Below are 20,584 nucleotides of genomic sequence, written 5' to 3'. Positions count from 1 at the left end.
CTCACTGGTCTTGGGGCAGCAGGAGCAATAAATTCTGGTTAAATTCTGTGCTACTGTATTTAAATACTGGACCAGTCTTCTCTATGTGGTTAATTTCTCAGTTCATTGTGGGAACAGAGCCTTGGGGGCTGTTCACCCGACACACTTCTTGTTTCCTACCAAGTGTAGAGAGGCTGAAGAGCATCACTGACCTTTAATTTTGTGCTGAATCTGCTTTAGTTCCCAACCCACTGTTAACTTATGGGTGGTTCTTGGAGCCACCTGGTAACAGGAGCTTGTTCAGCAGCATAAAACAGACATCACCTCAGCTTCAAAGCTCATTTTTATCCTTGCCAAATGAAAGCTTCACTACATTGTTCACTGTAAAATATTTATTGTGAAATGGGTAAGTGGAGCCTTAATGAGAACTTGAGTATATTGCTCCAGGTGCTTCATATGGCTGGGAAGTTGGAGTTGATCATTGCTCTTTTCAGGCTCTGAAATAAAAAAAAAAAGTTTCCTTGGCAGAAGGAGAAGGAAGAGGAGTAATGATGCACCTGAAGCATTAGCACTGTGTGTGTTTATAGATATAATATATACATATCTATGTACAGAAGAGATGAGAGGAGGAGAGCCTAAGCCTATTGCTCCCTTTAGCAATACACCTGAACAGCAAAATGTGGAGGAGAGTGAAGATTTCAAAGAAATCTCTTTTTAGTAAGGACTGGAACCCTGGATGGTCTAGAAGTTTCCTGCCACTATCCTCTTCAGCCTGTGCTAGTGAAATGGGAGGTTATTTGGGAATGGGCTGGGTGATTCTCCAACTGCCTGCTTAGGTGGGTGCTCTTTTTCATCTCATTTCTGGCCCATCAGCATGGTGCCAGGCCTGGCACCTCTCTGGTTCTCATTGCATGCTCAGGATGTGGTGAAGGTCTTGCCCTCAGTTCTCCTTTGCAGCAGAGCTGTTTCTTAAGACAGCTGGGCCCAAAGCAATAATTTTGTCTAAATATTTTGCTCCAAAGAATGAGTCTTGGCGTGAGCCTTGAACTAGCTGAGCTCTCTGTAAGGATCTGCCAGCAGGCAAATAAATCTATCTGGTTGCTTTCAGCTGTTTTTTTCTCCCCCCACAGTACATGGTGTGAATAAGCAACCATGCTTGCTACCAGCTCTGCTGCCACCCCACTAGCAGCATCAACCTGCTGATCAAGCAACTGGAGAGCCACCAACCTCCACACTCCCCAGCAGCTGGAACTCCTACAGCAACAACATCATTTAATTTTTAAATATGCAAAAAAAAATTTAAAAATCAGTCAAAACTGAACCTATTTCTGGAGGTCTCTGGCAACTCTATTTTCTTCTAACACATGGATATCATTTAGCTCCTGGAGATGCTTCCACACCCACCCTCCTTCCTTTCAGTCCTGGAAAGGCAGAGTATACATGAGCTCAATTTGGCTTTGCCATGGAAATGTCTTTGTGGTTGACAAAGTCTGCTTGGGCCAAGTTCTCTACTAAGCAACCTCCCTTGTGGCTGCTCTATAGCATTAGTCAGTGATGCCTCACTTTAAAGCAGACTACAGCCTTGCAGTTTGGGTTTGGAGGTTTCTCTGCAGAGCAGCACCACCTGCAGTGGGGGTGGCTGGCAGACCCTTCTGCAACCTGCTGCTGCCAAATTCCTGCTGTGTAAGGAAGGAGAAGGAGCCAGAGAAACTGGAATGTTATGTTTTGTTTTGGTTTTTTTTACAGTTTGGAGTAAATAAAGACTTTCTCCCTGATTAGAAAAGCAGTTAGAAATGTTTAGCCTACATTTAAGAGGCTGTTAGGTAGGATCATGGGGGATTGTGGGTGCTGGTTCATCATCCCTTAGAGAACTTAAATCCCTGCTAAGCAGAAGTGACACTGCTCAAGGAGGTGGCAGATCTGTTGGAAGTTCACAGTGGAACTTTGTTTCTCTCTGAGGCAGTCAAGACTCAAGAAAACACCAAACTTGCAATGTAATTTCAATGAGATGCTTGCAGGAACAGGAGCCAGCACCACACCTGTGGCTGCTGAAGACCAGAGGTCCTTTTTATGCATGCAGCCTGTGCACTGAGACAGCAAGAAGCCACATGAAGAAGCCACATGAAGCTTTTCACCACTGTTTTAAGGGTCTGCAGTGGTTTAGGGAGCATGAGGCTTAGTGGCAAATTCAGACCCCCATCCCAATAACCAAGAAAGCAATACCTTGTTGTGACATATTGATTTAAGGTTTTGATTTCTTTGTTAATCTCTTTGATGCTGATTGGTCACTGCAGATAAATATCTACCTGCCTCTATATTCTCTCTTTCTCTCCTCTCTCTCTTCTTTCCCCAGGGACCATGGCTGGAGCAGGTGCTCCAAGTCACATCTTTGCAAAGCCAACCAACCACTCAAGGTTGTTGCCTCTCTGGATAGTCACTGTGCTACATGTTCTGCATCTCTCACCAGGTCACTCAGCAGCCCCTGGGGGTATTGCACAGATCCCTGCATGGGTTTATTTTAAGGCCAGCAGCTCTCTGCAGTGTTAAATACAAGTGCTGGCCCATTTCTCCCTCCCCTTCCACTGGGAGAGCACTGATCACACCTTTAACCATGTCCTCAACCCTTCCCCCTCCACCTCCTTTTCTTGAAGAATTTGATAAACCATGTTCATCTAGCATGAAAGAGAGACAGACAGTTTCCAAGGGCAAAAAGCCTCGGTTTGTTTGGCACCAAAATGTAAAGAAATATTCATAAGTTGCCTAATTTTAGAGGCTTCAGAAGGGAATCACTGTCAGAGGTGCTGCTGAAATGCATTGCTATGATCAGTCTTAAAGGCTGTTGATCCTCCCAAAGCTGGTGCCTGTGTCAAAAGGGTGAGAAGCCAGGTAGTCTTTATAGCTCCCATCAATCAGTTTGTCTGCATTGTTTTTGGCAAACCAGCAGTCAACTTCCTGCTGGCCATTGTAGATCCTCCTCTGCTTCCACACCACAGGAACGAGTCGCCCCTTTACTTTCAGGGTATTTGTCAGGTTTGGCTTTAATGCTTCTGTTTGGTTCTGACCATCCTGCTGATGACTTTTGTTTAGAGGTTCCTGAAGAAGTTTAACTTCGTGGTTCAAGAACTGACCTGCAAAGCAAGATAAAATAAAATACATGACTTTGCTCTTTTCTGCCTGTTTATAAGTTGAGGTGCTTGGCTGATTTTTTTTAATAGGCCATGTTTTGAGAACATTTATCATATGAGGTTGAAAAGGGCTTCTCTGCTCTAGTAGGATGAATCCAGATTTTGTGATTCTTCTCTGAATCTCACAAAAAGAGATAGAAAATATTTTTTTACTCATCAGGATACATTGGCTGAGCTAAAGGGTTTTTTAGGCTACTAGTAATAAGTTCCTTTCTGTGAGACACAGTTACTAGGGGATGATAACCCATACAGAACCCATCAGCAAGCAGAAAAAAGCCTCAAGCTCCAAGTTATCTTCTCTTGCCTTCTTGGGGATGAGCTCTTTTAGCCAAACCCAAGTGTGCATTTAGAGTTTTCTGCATGTGTGTGGCCTGAATCCAAAACCCCACTCATGAGGAATCATCCACTGCTTATCCTGGGGGATTTCTGAATGTCACAAAAGCTATGGCTTCATTCCTGGAGTTCTGCACTTGTACCTGGCCATAAACATAATTCTCATTGGCTGGAAAAAAACAACCACCTGGACATCCTCTGAGCATTTCTGAAGCCAAGTTTCTTTCAAAATGTGGGTATGGCTTTTCTTTCACCTCAGGTTTGAAAGAAAGGGGCCACAAAAAGTTCAGTGTTTTTTAATCAGGATCAGGTGTAAACAGGGCAGTCCTGCAAATACACACCCTCTGCAGTGCAGCACTTGAAGGCTGAGCTGACAATCTCTGGCAATGTGCTATCTCTGTGATTACAGCTCTCTTTCAGAGTCTGCTAGACCTCAGTTCACTGTCCTCTCTGCCTAAGGGATTCAGAGCCTACTTTGCTATGTCCCTAAGAGCACAGGAGTAGCTGGGCTATTCAGAATTAGAGCTACTGCTGGAAAATCTCTTACTGGTGCCTTATTCAGGGTTCTTGTGCAATATTTTGGTTTTTGTTTCTGTGCTGGGAGCATCAAGCATTTGTATGCTAATGAGAACTGTATTAAACATTCATAAAAAGAGTGGAAATATGAAAAACATCCACAACCACATAGCTAGGGTAGTGGGAGACAGCTCATACAGATGCCACAACAGAGAATGACTGACACTGTCTGCTACATACAGAAAGAGGTGGAAGAGGAGTTGGGGATGCTTGAAATAGAGATGTTGTTTGAGAGTGGATGTAAAAGTCCCATCTGGGAACTTAATCCCCACCTGCCTTGCTCATTACCTCCTGCCTCTATCCTTTAAAACTCTTTGGAAGGATCATTTTTGTCTGCTTAATAGCTCTGTTACCTACCCAGTAGCCCATGGGAGTCTGAGGAGAGGCCTTTGCTGTTGGAGATGTAGAACCCCAGGTGATTCCTCTGATATGGGGCTGGTTTCTTGTAATGGTGGATGAGGATGACAAAGGTGATTGTGTCTCGTATTGTCACAGTGACGTTGGAGTTGGCAGAGATGGACACCTCAAGGCTGCTGCTTTGTACAACTGCACTCCTATCACAGGACAGAAGAAGTCTTTCCCCATCATCCAGGATGACTCTTTTGGGTGTGATCTCGAGGTAAGACCTCCCTGGCTTATTGATGAGGATAGTGATGGTGCTGAAGTAAGTTCGATGCTTCTTGTGGCCATTGGGTGGTGCAGGAGCTCCAATTAATTGCCCATTCACAGTTACACCTGGCAGGAAAATAATCAATACATGAAAGCTGGAACCAAGAATAGGGTTTTTTGCCTTAAAGACACAATCCTTGTAACTGAGGACGTGCAGATTCACCACCTCATGCTTGATTATTTCATCTACCAATATTCAAAACAGAATAAATAACCCATTTGCTGTAAAATGGTTACCTTGTACAGAGCACCTAAATTTACCCAAACTCAGAAATATTGGCCTTCCCTGGAGGCCCATCCCCATTAGTCCTAACATTGTGTACACAGATGGGATCAGCTGCTCCTCAGCACAGCCACTTCCTAAGCTCCATCCAATCTTAGACCTCCCTATCATCAAGACAGTGATGTGCAGGGGTTTTGAGCCACATAACACAAATCTTCCTGACAGCTGTAGCCTGAACAACTCTGCCATGATTTACCTGGACCACCTACTTGTTGGTGCACAGCTCAAACCTGGGCAAACATACCAGATCTTGAAGGACTCAAGGAATCTGCTGGCAAGCCTGCTTTTCCTCATATCACCAACTGGCATAGGGACTGATCTTCTAGGAAAAGGATTTGGGTGTATATGAATGCTGCTGTCTCATATTATTTCAGGGCAGTAGACAGATGAAGTTTTATGTCCCTCTCTACATGACTCTTAAGAAGAGAAGTAGCTTAGGAAGCCTCAGAGAAAGTCTTAATCCCTTGGCCAACCTGCCAAAGACTGAGTAGGGGCTGTAGAGGGAACAGCCTGACCTGCAACAGGCTGAGGTGAAGTGCTAAACCTCCTCAGGTGGCAGTGTAAGAAATCCATGTCCTTTGTGTCCCTGCAGAATAGGACCCCTAAGTCCTACACTACTCTTGGGTTATTTCCAGTGCTACTTTTCCAGCATCCCTCAGTTTTGCACCAAAAGAATCACTTAAGAGTAGCCTGAAAGGCAGATCCTACCAAGTGAACAGAAGCCTAGATGACCACATGAAGATTCCCGACCACCTTAATAATTTTTGTGACTCCCTGTCCCTAAGACAGTGTCTCACTTCCCACAGGTCTCTGAACAGCTACCAGATGGTGAAAAGAAAGCAGGAAGCTTGTGGCTAGACCCAAGCCATCAACACTACTATGAAATACCTCCATATCCCATCATTGCTGAGGGAACTTTTCATTTCTGCCTTCATAAACTCAACTTGCTAGTGCTATGGAGTCTGTTTTTCTCAAACTCATTCCACATTTGAGCCACAGAATTACTCCAGTGGTAGCACAAACACAGCTTCTAAAAGAATTTTAAGGGAAACATTGCCAGAAGCTGGATCTTATTCACTAAGGCAGGCTTGAACACAGAAATATGGGGTCTAGACCACTGCCTTACAGAGCAGAATTCTTATAAAGTTATTGTGGGGTTGTTTATCTTTGTAAAACAAGTCTGTGCATTGTCTCTGGTTCTGACACCCTCCCTCCCACTGTTTCCCTGCTCAGGACATAATCTGCTTATTAGCTGCCCTGCTTAGAATTCCAGATCAGATCAGAGCACAGTTTGGGCCCCTGGGGATCAGACTGGCTTGGGCAAAGCAGATCCTGAACCTTGTGGGTTTTCTCAAGGTTGTCAGGACTGGGTAACCAGTTTGGTGGTCCCTTCACTGAAAAAGCCTCAGTGCTGTTGGTAATCCTGGCTGGGTATTTCTCTGTGACCTGAAGCAAACAGCACAGTAAGTAAAGAGTGAAGTTCCAATAGCAGAGCAATCTCAGCAAGTCCAAATCTATTTGCATGTTATGACCTCTTAGCTAGAGGGCTGATGAAGTTGCACCAAAGAAATGCACCTTTTCTGGAAAAACAAAAAAAAAACAAAAACAAAAACAAAAAAAAAACAAACAAACAAAAAAAAAAAGGTTGAATCCCCTGTGTAATCACTCAGCATGGAGGAGGCTGCCTGGCTCAGGCACATGCAGTAAGCAAAATGCCTGTGGCTGGTGTAGCATTGGCCAAGTACAACCCCCAGACCATACCAGGTCTGATCCTCAGCAACAGAGCATCTTCAGCAGAGCTGAAGGGGTAGAAAGTGATCCTGATGCTCTCCAGTGGGTGTCTTGGCTGTTCACATGGAATTGCTGCTCCCTTTGGGTCAAGGAAGACCTGAATTAGGAGAGGTCTACATGCATGTGCATATCAGGGCCCTCTATGGTTTGGTCTGATCTGTTGACAAGCACTTCTGTGGATATGTACTTAACAGTGGCCAGAACATTCCCTTGCTGAGGCTTGCTGGGAATTAACCCACAAGCTAAGCTAAAGTTGGAGGTCAGTGCAAAGGAACAGTTTCCCTTCTAATCCAGGTGATTAGAGCCAGAAAACTGGAATGCATCAGTTTTCCATTGGCCAGAAAAGCAACTTTTTTCCCTGTCACTTCCTTGCCTCTGAAACACCTTGGTGCTAAGTTTTATTGCTACACAGCTGGACTTGCAACTTCAATTTTCCTCTACAAGCAACAGCTTTACTTGGCTGCTCACCAGATTCCTTATGATCCGAGACCAGTCGGAGAATGTCCCCTGGTTCTCCATCTATATTGAAGCAGACAGAGAACTTGCTGGAGGGAAAATCAATGACAAAGTGAGGGTCTCCATCCGCTGGAAAATGAGACAAATGTCAGAGACTTACACAAAACTGCAGTGTCCAAGATGGTAAAAAAAAAAAACCCTGTTATGTGTTTGTCCCTAAGTTATGTGGTTTTTCCTAAGACCTTTCAGTTTGTTGTTTTTAGAGGGTCAGATGAAGTTTGCCAGGAAATGCCAAATTTTGTTTTGTTTTTCATAAAGATTTGTTTTGTTTTGTTTCGTTTGGTTTCGTTTTGTTTTTCTCACAGAAGAGGTTAGGCTTTCAGTGAAAACTCAAAACCATCAGCCATGTGAAAACCAGGATATCTTCTGCCTGGAATATCATTTCAGTGATTTAGGGGAGTTGTCATGTAGCTCTTATATATTTTCCATACTTCATTGGCAAGCTACATCCCCCCCCCAGCACACAAAAATGTAAAATGTACCCTCTAACCAAGGGCTGCTGTATGATCACACCTCACACTGAACCTTCCTGGTCCTCAGATTGGAGCAGTCAACAGCAGATTGTGAACAATCCCACGACCTTTCAACAATCCTTGACCTAGGACACCTGCCAGATAGGTGTCATTTATATTGAGAAAAGCCAAAACTCTAGTTTTAAAGGTAAATTTTGCCTTAATCAGTGAAATTCTTGATCTGGGTTTATTATTCTATGTTTAATGTATGAAAAGGATATTGAGTAGTGATGCAGAAAAATAGGGGAATAGCAACATACTGTAGCATTTTCTTTTTCTTTTCTTTTTTTTGACAACATATTTTGTGTTTCAGCAACTTTATAAAAAAATTTTTTTACTAGTTCTAGGACAAAGAGAACATGCTTTCTCTTCTCCCCTAATCTACAAAAGTCTCAAAGGTGAGGATCTAGTGTAACAGATAATCTGCCTTGCTGCATTTCCTCACATTTTTTCTCATTAGTCACCCTCTCTGTATTTTGTTTTCATTTTCTTTCCTACTCTGCACTCTGGCCAATAGGCTTTTGGAGCATCCATCAGGATTGTTACACCACAATGGTCTGCAACTAAATCAGTCACTAGTATTTTGGATTATTAAAGGCATGAAAACAGGCACTGACCTGATGTTTTGGAGATTTTAATTTTTTGTTTATCTTGCTGTCTGCGTATACCTAAAGTGGGGAAGGAAGGCTGTAACAGTTACTTCTTGAACAGCAGAAAGAGCCATTGTATAATAATGTTCCCAAAATATTATTCAGCAAGACTCTGAGATAGGTTCCTGCAGCTCCTTTAAGCTTCATTTAGAATACCAGTTTTTCTTCTATAGTTTCTAGAGAACAGTAAGTGCTTCAAGGAGGTTAAACTGTTTGCTTAAGGTCACCCACCCCACAATTAGCAAAAGCAAAATGAGCAAACCAGCATTTTGTTTAATGAACCCTCAGTTCATTGGCTAGATACTCCCTGTTATCAAAGTCAGCCATGACACATCCCCCATGCAAAAAGATTTCTTGCCAGCATAGGGCTATTTTTCTCTCATACCTGGTGGTGCCTTGTGCCCCTGCAAGCTCTGCAACTTTTCACCAATGCCATCAGTAGAAGGGCTGATTAACTCCTCTGGAGTTGGTTCTGAATCAAGCCCAGCTTCCCTCATCTTCAGAACAGTGAAGGGAGTAACAAAATTGTAAGTCAGGGCCATAGACTTGGCTTTCTCCATCAAAGAGTCTCTTTCCTCATTGTCATCACTCTTCAACCTCGAGTTAAGCAATTCCTTGATGGTGAGATAGCTCCACGCCCTCTCGATGTAATTTTTATCACCTTTGCCATCTTCCAGGCCAGGGATACCTCTGATGTCATTCCTGCTTGGAAGGTCAATAGCCACATCTGTTTTGAGGAGAATGTACTTCTTGGAGTTGCTAGCAGTCACCTCCACGTGGAGGCTCTCTGAGGTGTGGTTGATGAGTTTGCCAGCTATTATAATTTCAGAGCCATTGAAGTAGTTAGGGAAGAAGTTCTGGGTGACTTGCTCCACGTCATCTTTCGGGTAATCAACACGGATGTCAGAGAGAAGGGGTGTTCCTATTTCATCATAGAACCTGAAATGAAGACCCATTTCTCACCATTAGTTCTGTTCATTCAAGTGTATGCACACACTCTTACACATATGTGAACAGGCTGCCCAGGGAAGTTGTGGATACCCCCTCCCTGGAAGTGTTCAAGGCCAGGTTGGGTGGGATTTGGAGCAACCTGGTCTAGTGAGAGTTTTCCTTGCCTATGCAGGGGGGTTGGAACTGCATGATTTTAAGGTCCCTTGCAACCCAAACAATTCTATCACTCTATGATTCTATGAGGGATACAGGTTAGAGCTACCAGCCCCCAGATTTAACTGCTGCATCCACTGTAACTGGGCCAAGAGACACAGGGGTATCTTTACCCTGAGAGATTTTCAAGATTTGAGGGACAAGGCAGTGAAACAGCTCATGTAAATCTGAAGTGTTTCTTGGAGCAGAGGGTTGGATTACACCTCCAGAGGTCCCCTTCAACCAAAACTATTCTCTGACTCATTTTAGTTTTCAGTGTTGCTTAAGCATCTAACCAGAGTCTCCTAAGGATGTTCAGAAGCATCCCAGCATGATCTGGCAATCACCCACATTCCACTATGATTCCAGATCTCTATGGGGAGATATTTGTGACCACTTAAGTCTGATGAAGAGGGCCTGTCTATCAAATGTAAATTCTTGGCTTCTTAGACTCACAGAAAGCATCCTAATTACATCAAAATGTACTTTAAAGACATGTTACCCACAGTTTTCTAGTATATTATGCCATATTATGCATGGTATTCCAGAGCCAGAATGTGTAAGACTGAGTTGCCAGGCTCCCCAAAGCTTGAGAGTATCTGAACCAAAATTTCTGTGTCACTGGGAGAGTCATAAATAATACAGCTTAGGATGGTCAGTGCCAGACAGGCAGGAAGATGGTTTTCTGAGGGTCAGAGGAGAAAGAAAATCAAGAAAGAATCTTGCTTTGCCCCCATAAGTGAGGACATTTTCAAGGAATGGAGGAACCCTGAGTACTAAACACAGGAGGACTAGCAGAAAAGAACTCAGTGCTACCTTATTGCTGACTTTCTGCTGGAGCATGCAATGACTTCTGTGGAACCTGAGAGTTTAACCCTGTAATGTTTTATTAACATGAACTATCATACTTGTGAAAATAATTTGCACAAGACAGGCTAAAAAGCCTTTAAAGGGGTTAAGGCTTGACTTTACAGTGATGTGTTTTCCCTGCAGCAATGTGCTTTTGATGGATCTTCCCAAGCTGCTCCATGCATGCCATATTTCCTATTTAAAAGCCAGACTCCTCAGATCTTGGCAAATCTTTTGAGTTTAATTTGGTAAATAAACAAAGAACTGGGCTCAACCCTTTTTGAGTCCAGACTGCATTTATTTTTCACATCTGCTTTAACAGATTGTCTGGAAGCTAGAGTCACACTTGCTGTTTTATTGCCTCTCCAAGAAAACCCAAAGCCTGAATTGTTTGGCTTTATTTTAAAGTCTCTCTGAGCAGTCAGTGTCTTTGATGCAGAGACCTTGATTCATTTGAAAACTTGAGTCAACTAAACCTGAGAACCTTCTGTGGAAAAAAACTAGAGTATAACAAATAGCAGACCAAGGGATACAATCTGCCCTAGAGTAAAATGAAAGGAAGTATCTGTGCAAAAATACAACCCACTGACTACAAAAATCAGAAATGACATTGGAGCCCATGTGGATTTTCCCTCCAACAGTGACTTGAATGGGCTTCCATCAAGTGATTGTGCCTTTCTGAACAGATTTGGCACCAGATGCCAATTGGGTTTGCCATCACTGAGCTTAATAAACAGTGAGCTGTTTATCAGAGAGGTGTCTGATAAGTACTTGCAGTGCTGGGTTCCTGCAGCCCAACCAATCAGCACATCCTTCATTTGCCAGGGAAGGCCACTTGCTACCCAAAATGCATTTTCTGAGAAGCAAACAACACAGGTGGTCTGGCAGATAGATCAGCAAAATCCTGTTTAAAAGGCAGAAATTCTTATAACCACCACAGAAAGAAAAGCTCTAGGGGACAGGGCATGGTCCCACTGCTCCAAATGAATTAGACACTAGTTAGGCAAGAAATCTCTGCTCAAGGACTGTCTCTTTTTTGTTTCTGAGGCTCAAAACACTAATATTTTTTGGAGTGAAGGCCAAACATTTTTGCTTGGAAGTACTGACACACTGCCTGATACTTTAGGAAGATCTGTGGTTCAGTATCTTTTTGATATTCCTTACTAGGGTCTCCCCTTAGACCTTAGCTCCCTGATTACAGAAGAGGAACATAATCTCTGGTCCTATTGAATGATAAAGTTTACAGCAAACTTGTTAGGACTATGAGTCACAAAGAATGAGGGAAAGAAGGGACTACATGATCATCCCAGGAAAGACCCTTGTGTATTTTTCAAAGTCAAATATTTGGGAGTTTGGGTATAAGGTTATCTTTTTCAAAAATAAAAAATATTAAAAATTCTGGCCTGAATTGGGATCTATATTACTGAGATTATGTTGGCAATTTGAAGTAAGCAATGCATCCTTTCCTTCCTCCATCCACCTATGGGGAGGTGGCACTTATGCCTCCCATCTCTCCAGGTTTACATGCCCAAAACAGCCATCCCAATTAAGGAAACAAATGCCTTGTTTTGAGAAGCTGGGAAGTTCCAGTCCAGCTCCGGGAGTCTGCTGGGAAGGAGACAACTTCTGGGTAGCATCCTCAGAATCTGAACACCCTCTAATGCTCCCAACCAGCTGAGCCTCAGAGAAACTCCCATGTTGTGCAATGTCTCCTTAGAGGATTTTCCTTCCCAAAACTCTTACCCAGAGGACCCAATGTAGATATAAACACAGAACAAGCAGAACAAACCCTTTGAGGTGGCTGGCTGCATCCTCATCCTCCTGGAAATGCCTCGTCATGCCACAGTTCTCCAGTGCCATCCTCTCCAGCAGCTTGTGATCCACATCATTGCCAATGCCAATGGTGAAAAGGCAGAATTTATCACGGATGGCATCCTTGGTGTCACTGAGGATTTTGGATGACTGTGTTTCCCCAACAGTGGGCCTCCCATCCGTGAGGAAGATGATCAGAGAGACACTCCTGGCATCAATGTCATTCTGAGCAATGTAATCGTTCAGCAGCTTTACACCAGTCTGGAGAGCACTGTTAATATTAGTCCCTGGGAAGGTACCAAAATTATTATTAGCTCATTTCTCCTTCCAAGAGTGGTACAAATAATTTCCCTAAGCTCCCTTTGGCTTGATGGCAGCATCTCTGCTCATCAGAATGTTCCTTTTCTCTACATTAGTCTTCTAGCTCAGCTCAACTCTGTTACTTAGCATGAGTTTGGGGTAGTTCTTAGTTCAAATTATAAGGCTATGAATTGCAGTTTGTTATGGGAAACTGCTTTATCCTTTAATATCTCAATGTACAAGAGTCTCCTAGAGTAAGCAGAGTCACAACACACACCATCCCCTGCCAGTACACAGAATAACAGTTAAACTTAATTGGGGATCATATCTGAACTAGGACAAGTTCTACTCATTTTGTATGAAAAGCACCAGACTTGTAGAGAGAGAAAAAACCTTCAGATGGGAAAACGAGTGGTTGGGTTTGTTCTTCAAAACCCCAGAGGCTAACAAAGTGTAAAAGGAAGAAAAATGGCTTTGTTAGCTGAAAACTGTTTTTTCACAGAACAGCTGGCTAGTGAAGAATGGAGCTGCCTGCAGTGGGGAGAGAGGGGCAAAACAGAAAATAGATGAGGAATAGATGTAGTTGAGAAGAATAGCCAGGAAAAAGATTCAAACCTACTGTGTGTTCAGAAAATTAAATATAGAAAGAAAGCAGGAAAATGAGAAACAGGTAAATCCTTATCTCCTTGCTTCATGTACTTTTTGTGCTAGTCAAGGCAAAGAGGGATTATTTGTGGAACCTTTGCAAGATCTGGGTTACAAGCAGCTCTCAGAAAAAAAAAAGCAGGTGAAATGATTTAAGAGCCACACACAGCGGACTCCTAAGGGAAGATCTAGGGAGTTTATCAGCAAGAGAATGCTAGCAGCTCTGACCATGCACCATGTACCTAGAAACTTAGAATGCACAGTTCCAGTGACTGCAGCAAGACAAGGAACAGGAAAGGGACTAAAACTTCTGAGAAGTCCTCAAAATCCAGACTGTGTCTTTTTCAAAATGGTATTTACACAAAACCCTGCACCTAAATATCTTACTATTCTCTCAGTCTCAATCCAGATCCAAAAATGCAGAAAGAATTTTCTTCCCCAGAAACAAAAGAAAACTATGCCACAAGGCAGATAGTGTCACTTCAAACCTAGGCACATCAGAGCTACCCAGCACCAAAAATTACCTTTTGTCACATGCAAGAATATTTAGCAGCAATATTTTATTCCCATTTCTTTGGTGTATGAATATGACACAGCCATGCACACATGGTATGTTCTTTCTGTGTGTGACCTGTGAGCCTCAGTGCTCACTGGAAGGCACACAAGCAACAGCACAGGTTAAATGCTGAGTTACACAAAACTAAAGTACCACTGGCCTGGAGTGGAGAATCACTGCACCTTCCTGTAGAGCCTGAGTTAATAATTTCCTTTTACTTCTGTTCTCTAGAAGGTTTGTGAGCAAACTCAGCTGGTTCCTGCACAGCTCTTTTGGCACTTCAGCAGTAAAAAGCTTTGTACCAAGTGTAGTCCCACTGTTGGTAATTGTTTAACTGGGAGGTCCCCTGGCCACTTCCTAAACTCTTCCTCTCAATACAAAGGGCAGAGCAAACCATCCTGTTTGCTGTGGTTTTCCATCAGAGAGTTTCCTTTGCTAGGAATGGTGCAGCCATGGGAAGGCTCTGTCTGACCTTCAACCAGCTGTGGCTGCTTGTGTGAGGAAGGATTTACAGAGGTCATTTTGCTGCTCTCTGCCTACCTGGGGAGTCCTCAGCTGGGGTGGACACAGCTGCCAAATTATGGTTGATTACAAACCTCACTATGTTTTTTTATAGCAGTGTCCACAGCCTCATAGGAGACCACTGGAGCAAATTCAAACCCATACCAGCACCCTGCCACTGTTCTGAGGTCTTCTTCTCTCCCCTCTTCTCCTGGCAACAAGGCATGAAGAAAAAAGGACAAGAGATTCTTAAATGTTTTTTTCTAGATGCTCCTTGGTAAAGACAAGAAGAGGACATTATTAGGTGAGGAACCAGCTCCTGAAGAAGGCAGTTCCACAGCCCACACTGGGTGGGTAGTCCATCCCTGAAGATTCCAACCCAGACAAAACCACATGCCTACTTTTACACAGGTTTTCAAAAACTGCACAGGTACTGGCCCTGTGTGTCCTTCACCAGGATATGGGTTTTTTTCTTCAAGAAATAACCTTGGAAACTTTCCTACTCTGAGGGTCTCACCAGATGAAAGCGAGAAAGGGCCCAACTTGACCTCAATAAGTGTATCAGGTCATAAAACAGGATTTGGGGACACTTTCCCATCATGTATGCTGAGAAAGGGTACATATCCTTCTGTCACATAACCCTGAGTGGAGCCCCCTTGCCCCATGACCCATTGGGACCTAAGTCCCAATGTTTTTTTTATTGCTTTATGCTGCAGGATCACATTCACCTTTCCATTCTGATGTAGTTAACTGGATTGCAAAATTAATCCCCTCCATATCTCTAGATCATACCTCCAGTAGGTGACATGTTATGAATGTACTTTTTGGCATCTCTTATATTGTTTGGAGTAACTGGCACCATCTGGTCCTGCTGCCAGACCTTTATCCGGTTGGAAAAGCCAATGATGTTGAAGTGGTCTTCAGGCCTTAGGTCCTGGAGAATTGTGAAGAGAGCTTCTTTGGTCTAGAAAGAGAAGAGAAAAGAGACCAGTAGGCACAACTGTCACTGCTTTAGTAAGCAAGGATTTAATTCTTAAAATTTATTTGCTGATCCTGCAGATGTTTCTACACTGCCAGTTTGGCTCCTGAAGACAAGTGGGATGTTCTTCCCTGTCTCAAGGCCTGATCTCTGGTGCCAGGTGCTAAGACAGAAGAACAACTGCTGACCAAAAGATCTTGCAAAGCTGTGAGACACATGTCTAGACTTAACTAAATTAAATTTAAGTCTAGACATTAAAATAATGCATAACAATTAGGATAAAAGCTCTCAGTGACTGGCAGAACCATGCTCTGAACTAAGTGATACTGAATAATTTTTAGAAATACCAAAAAAACCTTGTGGAATTTTTCTGAAGCCCCGTAGACTTGCACTAAGCTGTAAGTGGCATGTCATTGAAAAGGTTACTTATAAGTTGAAATACCTCTAAATAAGCCAAGGATGTACATGCTCACGTTCATAATTAGCATACTGATTGATATATACATATTCCAATTAATAGGTCCACAAGTCAGAAATGTTTAAACCAATATGTTCCAATGTATGATGCAGACAGGCTGCTTTTCCAGCAATATGTCAACATTATGTTGCTCTGCTGTTTGTCATCCTGTGTAAACATAGGCAGGCAGAGTGAGGAAAGCTGGCATCAAGACAAGTTCATAGGGAGAGAGATGAAAGTTCCTAGGTAATGGGAAAGACAGTCCAGTGAGGATAAGCCAACAGAAGAATGTAAATATGTCCAGTTCTCCCCAGTGTGACCAACTTTGATTTAGCAGCCATGCAGCTGTGTTCACATGGAGACAAACTTCAGCTTAAGAAGACCAGATGAGAGAAGATGCCCAAAAGCAGCTTCTGTCCATGAAAACATAACCTATAGTTGGATGGAAAAACATATGGGAGTAATACAGGGCAGTGTCTGTAAAAGGATGGATCAGCAGCTTCTCTGCTCTGCCCCTTCTTGGTTGCCACCAAGCCTTTCAAATTCCAAGGAAAGCTATGCAGGAAATAATACAGTGGACTTGTCAGCATTGAAAAGTTCCCCTCATGCCTATCAGGAAAATATATGAAGGGCTTGTCCAGAAGAAACACAAAAGGTAATCAGCAGTGCTGGAAACCTCATGTTTGTAGACCTGATGTTGCTATGTAAAGACAATTTGGGAAGGAGCTCAAAGGACTCATCAAGCTGTGTCATCAATACCCCTCTGGATTGTGCATTGAAGCTGATGATGCAATGATGCAACTGCAAAGAAATTACCCACCACAGTGGAATCTCTCCCAGCTGGTGAGTTGGCTTCCACACCATCTGAAGTGAAGGAGAATATTTCCCATAGCTTCAAGCATTTTGGAGCCAGGTCTGCAGTCCCTCCCTGCGTGTTTCTGTTTCTGTATAAACTGTTTTCCTCTGCAGGGATCACAGAATTAATCCCTCTATTTAGCTGGAACATTGCTCCACGTCTCACCACCAAGCACTTTCTGAACGTCTCAAAAATAAGAATACTAAACCAGATGCTGCTGGAAGAGGTTCTTTCAAAGAGAAGGGGACAACCCCACTTAGTAAACCTTCAAGAAGATGAATGTCTGCCCCAACACGAAGGCTCCAGTCTAATACTCCATAGAGGACTTGCTAACATGAGCTAAATAGCCATTGTTTGGAAAAGAAGGGAAGTTTTTATGCTCTCTCATCTCCTCTTTTACAATAGCCCTTGTATTGTAGAAATGCATCAGATACATGACATCAGCCTTCAGAGGGACTCCCAAACATTCATAGTCTCATTTTACAGAAGTGAAAACCAAGACACAGACTATTTTAGTAATGATGTCAAGGCCACAAATGGAGATCTTTCCAAAACACGGAGTTTCCAGCTCAATCCAAATCACTTCTCATGCATGTCTGGAATGGCAAAGCAGGAAGAACACAGTGGAGAAAAGGACTCTTGGATTTATTCCATGATAACTAAGATATTCCATGAGTGACCTATGCATTTGTCTTTAAAAAAATGTAGAGATGTAAGAAAAAAGTGAAAACAGAGAAGCTGAAGCTTTGGCCCTGTGTCCTTCACATCAACATTTGATGAAGGAAATTTGGGGCAGGATGTTAAAGAAAGAAGTGATGAGATCACAGCAGCTCCCCACATGCAACATCCACCCTCTAGAGGTAGGCAAAGGAGAGAAACAGAGATGCCTAGAAGAAATGATCTGGAGGGAAAATCCCCAGCTCTCAAAATCTGTATTATAGCTCTGATTATAATTAATATCATTTGATCTTTCTCATTACAAAAACCCTCTTTTCAGTTTTTTGCAATTCTGTCAAACTGCACTTTTGTCAGAGGAATTTATCTGGCCCAAACAGCCTTGTTGTTTCTGAGAACAAGTTGAGAGGAAAAATAATCTTTCTTTGGCCTTCTTGCAGAGAGACAGCATCTCAGCTCCAGTATGCTCAGAAATCCCTTTTGACATTCTTGCTTCTGTTCAGCCAACAGAAAAGGAAAAGAAAAAGTGAAACAACACAGGCAGCAGTGTAGGTTGCTGTGCACAGCATCCAAGCTAAAATGGTTGAAGGAGTCAGGAGGGAAGTGAAGCAGATTTTCCTAGAAAAAACAGCACTTCCCCACATGTTCAACAGAAGCCAAATGTGGGGCTGGGACCATTTCTCCCTCCCTTTCTTTCATCTCTCTTTCTTTTTTATGTCTTATTTTTGACACAGTTAAGTCATTTCCATGAAGTTTCAGTCATTTTTTCCCAGGAAAAAGTGCTGTCGTGTTTTAATGCACAGACAGCTTGGATTTTGGCATCTCTATCATGTGCTTGCCTCTGCAATTTCAACAGAAATCCTTTGAATTTATACAATATATATACACAAACATATGTACAAGAGTGCACGTGTGCACATATTTTTGCTCCAAAGCAAAGAGAAAAAGGGAGGCCATATGGTTCCTTCTCCTGTGGTGTTTACCTCATCCTCAGCAAAAATGAAGGGTGGGATACAGCTTTCCCAACTCACTTATCAGAAAGCTGGGGCATTGCATCTATTCCCTCTCTAGGCAGGGGAAGGTGCCTCCAGAGAGTAATCCATCCCATCTGGTTTGGATAGGTCTTAGGATGGGCTGAGTCATTGTCTGGAAGTGCCTTTCTCTCCCAAGAAGCTCAGTAGCTCAACTCTAGAGGTGAAACTCACCTCAAGACCTAATTACAGTGCTCCCTGGGGCCAAAAGGAGCTGAACTTGCTCTCCACCTCTCCCAGAGTGCTCTGAATTCTCTGGCTCATCCTATGTGTTTCCATCTCTCCTCCCAGCCCAGAAGGACTTTATCCTAAAGGCTTTGAGTCCTCACAGTGTGGTAACAGACACTTTGTGCCAATATCCCTCACCCATAAATGGGCTGCAAGAGAGACGTGACTTCCCTCTGGAAGTTTGGATCTGATTCAGGAGCTGGCACACAACAGCAACTGTAAATAAGAAGATGAAATCCTTAAGCACTCAGCTATGACTTGGTGCTCCTAGTTCCCCCAGCCCTCTCCCCCAGTTCTGCCAGTCCCCAGGCAAGGATTTGCAAAGCTCTTCCTGCAAGGCAGTGGCTTCAGGCAGGACAGGGCAGCAGGTTTCTCCTTCTAGCCTTGCAAGGCCACAGCTGGAATGTCTTCTGGCTCCAAGCAGCCAAGAGCTGAGGCTGCAGTGGGATTCCCAAGCTGCTCCACTGCTGCTGGTGGGGTCTTTGCACTTCCCACTCCAGCCTTGGCCTCAGTGAATCATTGCAGTGAAACTCCTGCCAAAGACACTCTCTCTTCCAGGCAGAATATTAACCACTTCTTCTCTGGTAAGGGCCAGATCCTCCCTCCACATCTGTTCATACAGCACTGCTTCATTTTGGAGATGAGATGGGCACAGATCCAGCCCACTTGCACTGAGGAAACCCAGTTTAAGGGTCCAGCAGCCCCATACCAGGTGCTGTGGAGGTGAAGCAGCTCTCCCAGTGTGTTTGCCTGAGTAGATGTGGTTTTGTGTGGAGGGTAGAGCACAGATTAAAGGAGAGGATATCAGCAAGTGCTAATACAGTACAGCTGGGGAAAAAAAAAATGGAAAAAAAAAATCCCAAGCCCTACATTTTTGCCAGTTGGGAATAATTTGTAGCTGACAGAGACAAGTTTTAAATGAGGATTTAAAAGAGGATAACTCAGTGGAGGAAGATTACTCCATTTACCTCAAATTAGCATGGATGAAATTGAGCTTAAAGTTGGAGACTGAATTGCCACTCCAGGGCATTTGAGTTGAGCAACTGTGCTGGTGAATGAGCTGTCAGCACAGCTGGGACCTAGGGCTTTAAACAGCCACCTCCAGGGCTACAGAAAACCACTGATATCCCAAATCTGGAGCAGATTCATGATCTACAGCTGAGAAGAGATGATCATGGCTGCCAAGAAGTGATCAAAGTTTTTTGTCTGTGCTTCAGACATGATGAGAAGCTAAAGATGGGCTCACAACATCTACATGACCTGAATGCAGACAGGGTCTTCTCAAGCCTACAAGGTCAGAGACAAGCCAGCTCCCAGCCACCACTCTGGGCTTTGTTGTCACCTCCTTAACAATACCTAAACATGCAAGGCAGCTGCTGCTCCTTTGGTTCACTCAAGCTAAGGGCCCTGCCTCATGGCTAGTGGGAATTGGGGCTGAACAATTCCCAGCAATAGCAGGGAAGAGAATTCCCTCCCTCAGCTGTGCTCCAGTTCAGCTGTGACTTGTCACCTTTGTACCTGGCCCTTGGGGCTAACTCTGACAAACCCTGTTTAGCTTAAACACCAGTGGAGTAAAGCATGGGAAGAGACACATTCCCATGGGAGAGCTGAGAGCCTTTAGCCCTTTCTTGGGTCAAAGAGCTGCCTCGGAGACATCTGGAATGATGTCAGACCATCTGGGCACCTTTTAGGAGGAATCTGAGTCCTGGTGACATTTCTCCCACAGCCTCTCAGTTGTTTGGGAAGCAGGGTGAGGGCAAAGCCTGGCTACCCTGAAATCTGTGCAGTTCCAAGGGAGACAATGTGTGGTTGTTAGCTGCCATGGCACTGCCAGACATTGGCCCTGCTAGGAAGCAAGGGGAGAATTCAAGCACCTCATTATGATGCATGTCCCAAGCCCACATATTCAGACTTTCCATTGCCTAGGAGCACTTGTAAGTGCTTCATCCTAAGCCCACGTCCTCTGTGCTAGCTTCACAGCAGCTCATTAAAAAGAGAAAATAATAATAAAAGTTAAAAAAAAATTCAAAATACTTTCCAGTTCTGTATGGTCAGTGG

At 43.5% G+C, this 20,584-nt stretch overlaps 1 protein-coding gene across 1 annotated transcript in view; it reads right to left on the bottom strand.

Moving 5' to 3' along the window:
• Positions 1–353: 353 nt before the first annotated feature.
• Positions 354–20,584, bottom strand: part of ITIH5 (inter-alpha-trypsin inhibitor heavy chain 5) — a 50,405-nt gene continuing 30,174 nt past the window's right edge. The window contains exons 8-14 of the mRNA XM_071734189.1: positions 15,093–15,264; positions 12,276–12,585; positions 8,880–9,433; positions 8,462–8,512; positions 7,285–7,401; positions 4,431–4,808; positions 354–3,107 (exon numbers count right to left, since the gene is read on the bottom strand). Of these exons, the coding sequence (XP_071590290.1) occupies positions 2,809–3,107; positions 4,431–4,808; positions 7,285–7,401; positions 8,462–8,512; positions 8,880–9,433; positions 12,276–12,585; positions 15,093–15,264 (1,881 nt within the window). The 3' untranslated portion in view covers positions 354–2,808. The remainder of the gene's footprint in view (positions 3,108–4,430; positions 4,809–7,284; positions 7,402–8,461; positions 8,513–8,879; positions 9,434–12,275; positions 12,586–15,092; positions 15,265–20,584) is intronic.

The sequence above is a fragment of the Heliangelus exortis genome, chromosome 1 (genome assembly GCF_036169615.1).
Source record: "Heliangelus exortis chromosome 1, bHelExo1.hap1, whole genome shotgun sequence".
Classification (NCBI taxonomy): Eukaryota; Metazoa; Chordata; class Aves; order Apodiformes; family Trochilidae; genus Heliangelus; species Heliangelus exortis.
This window is presented reverse-complemented; position numbering and strand designations above follow the sequence as displayed.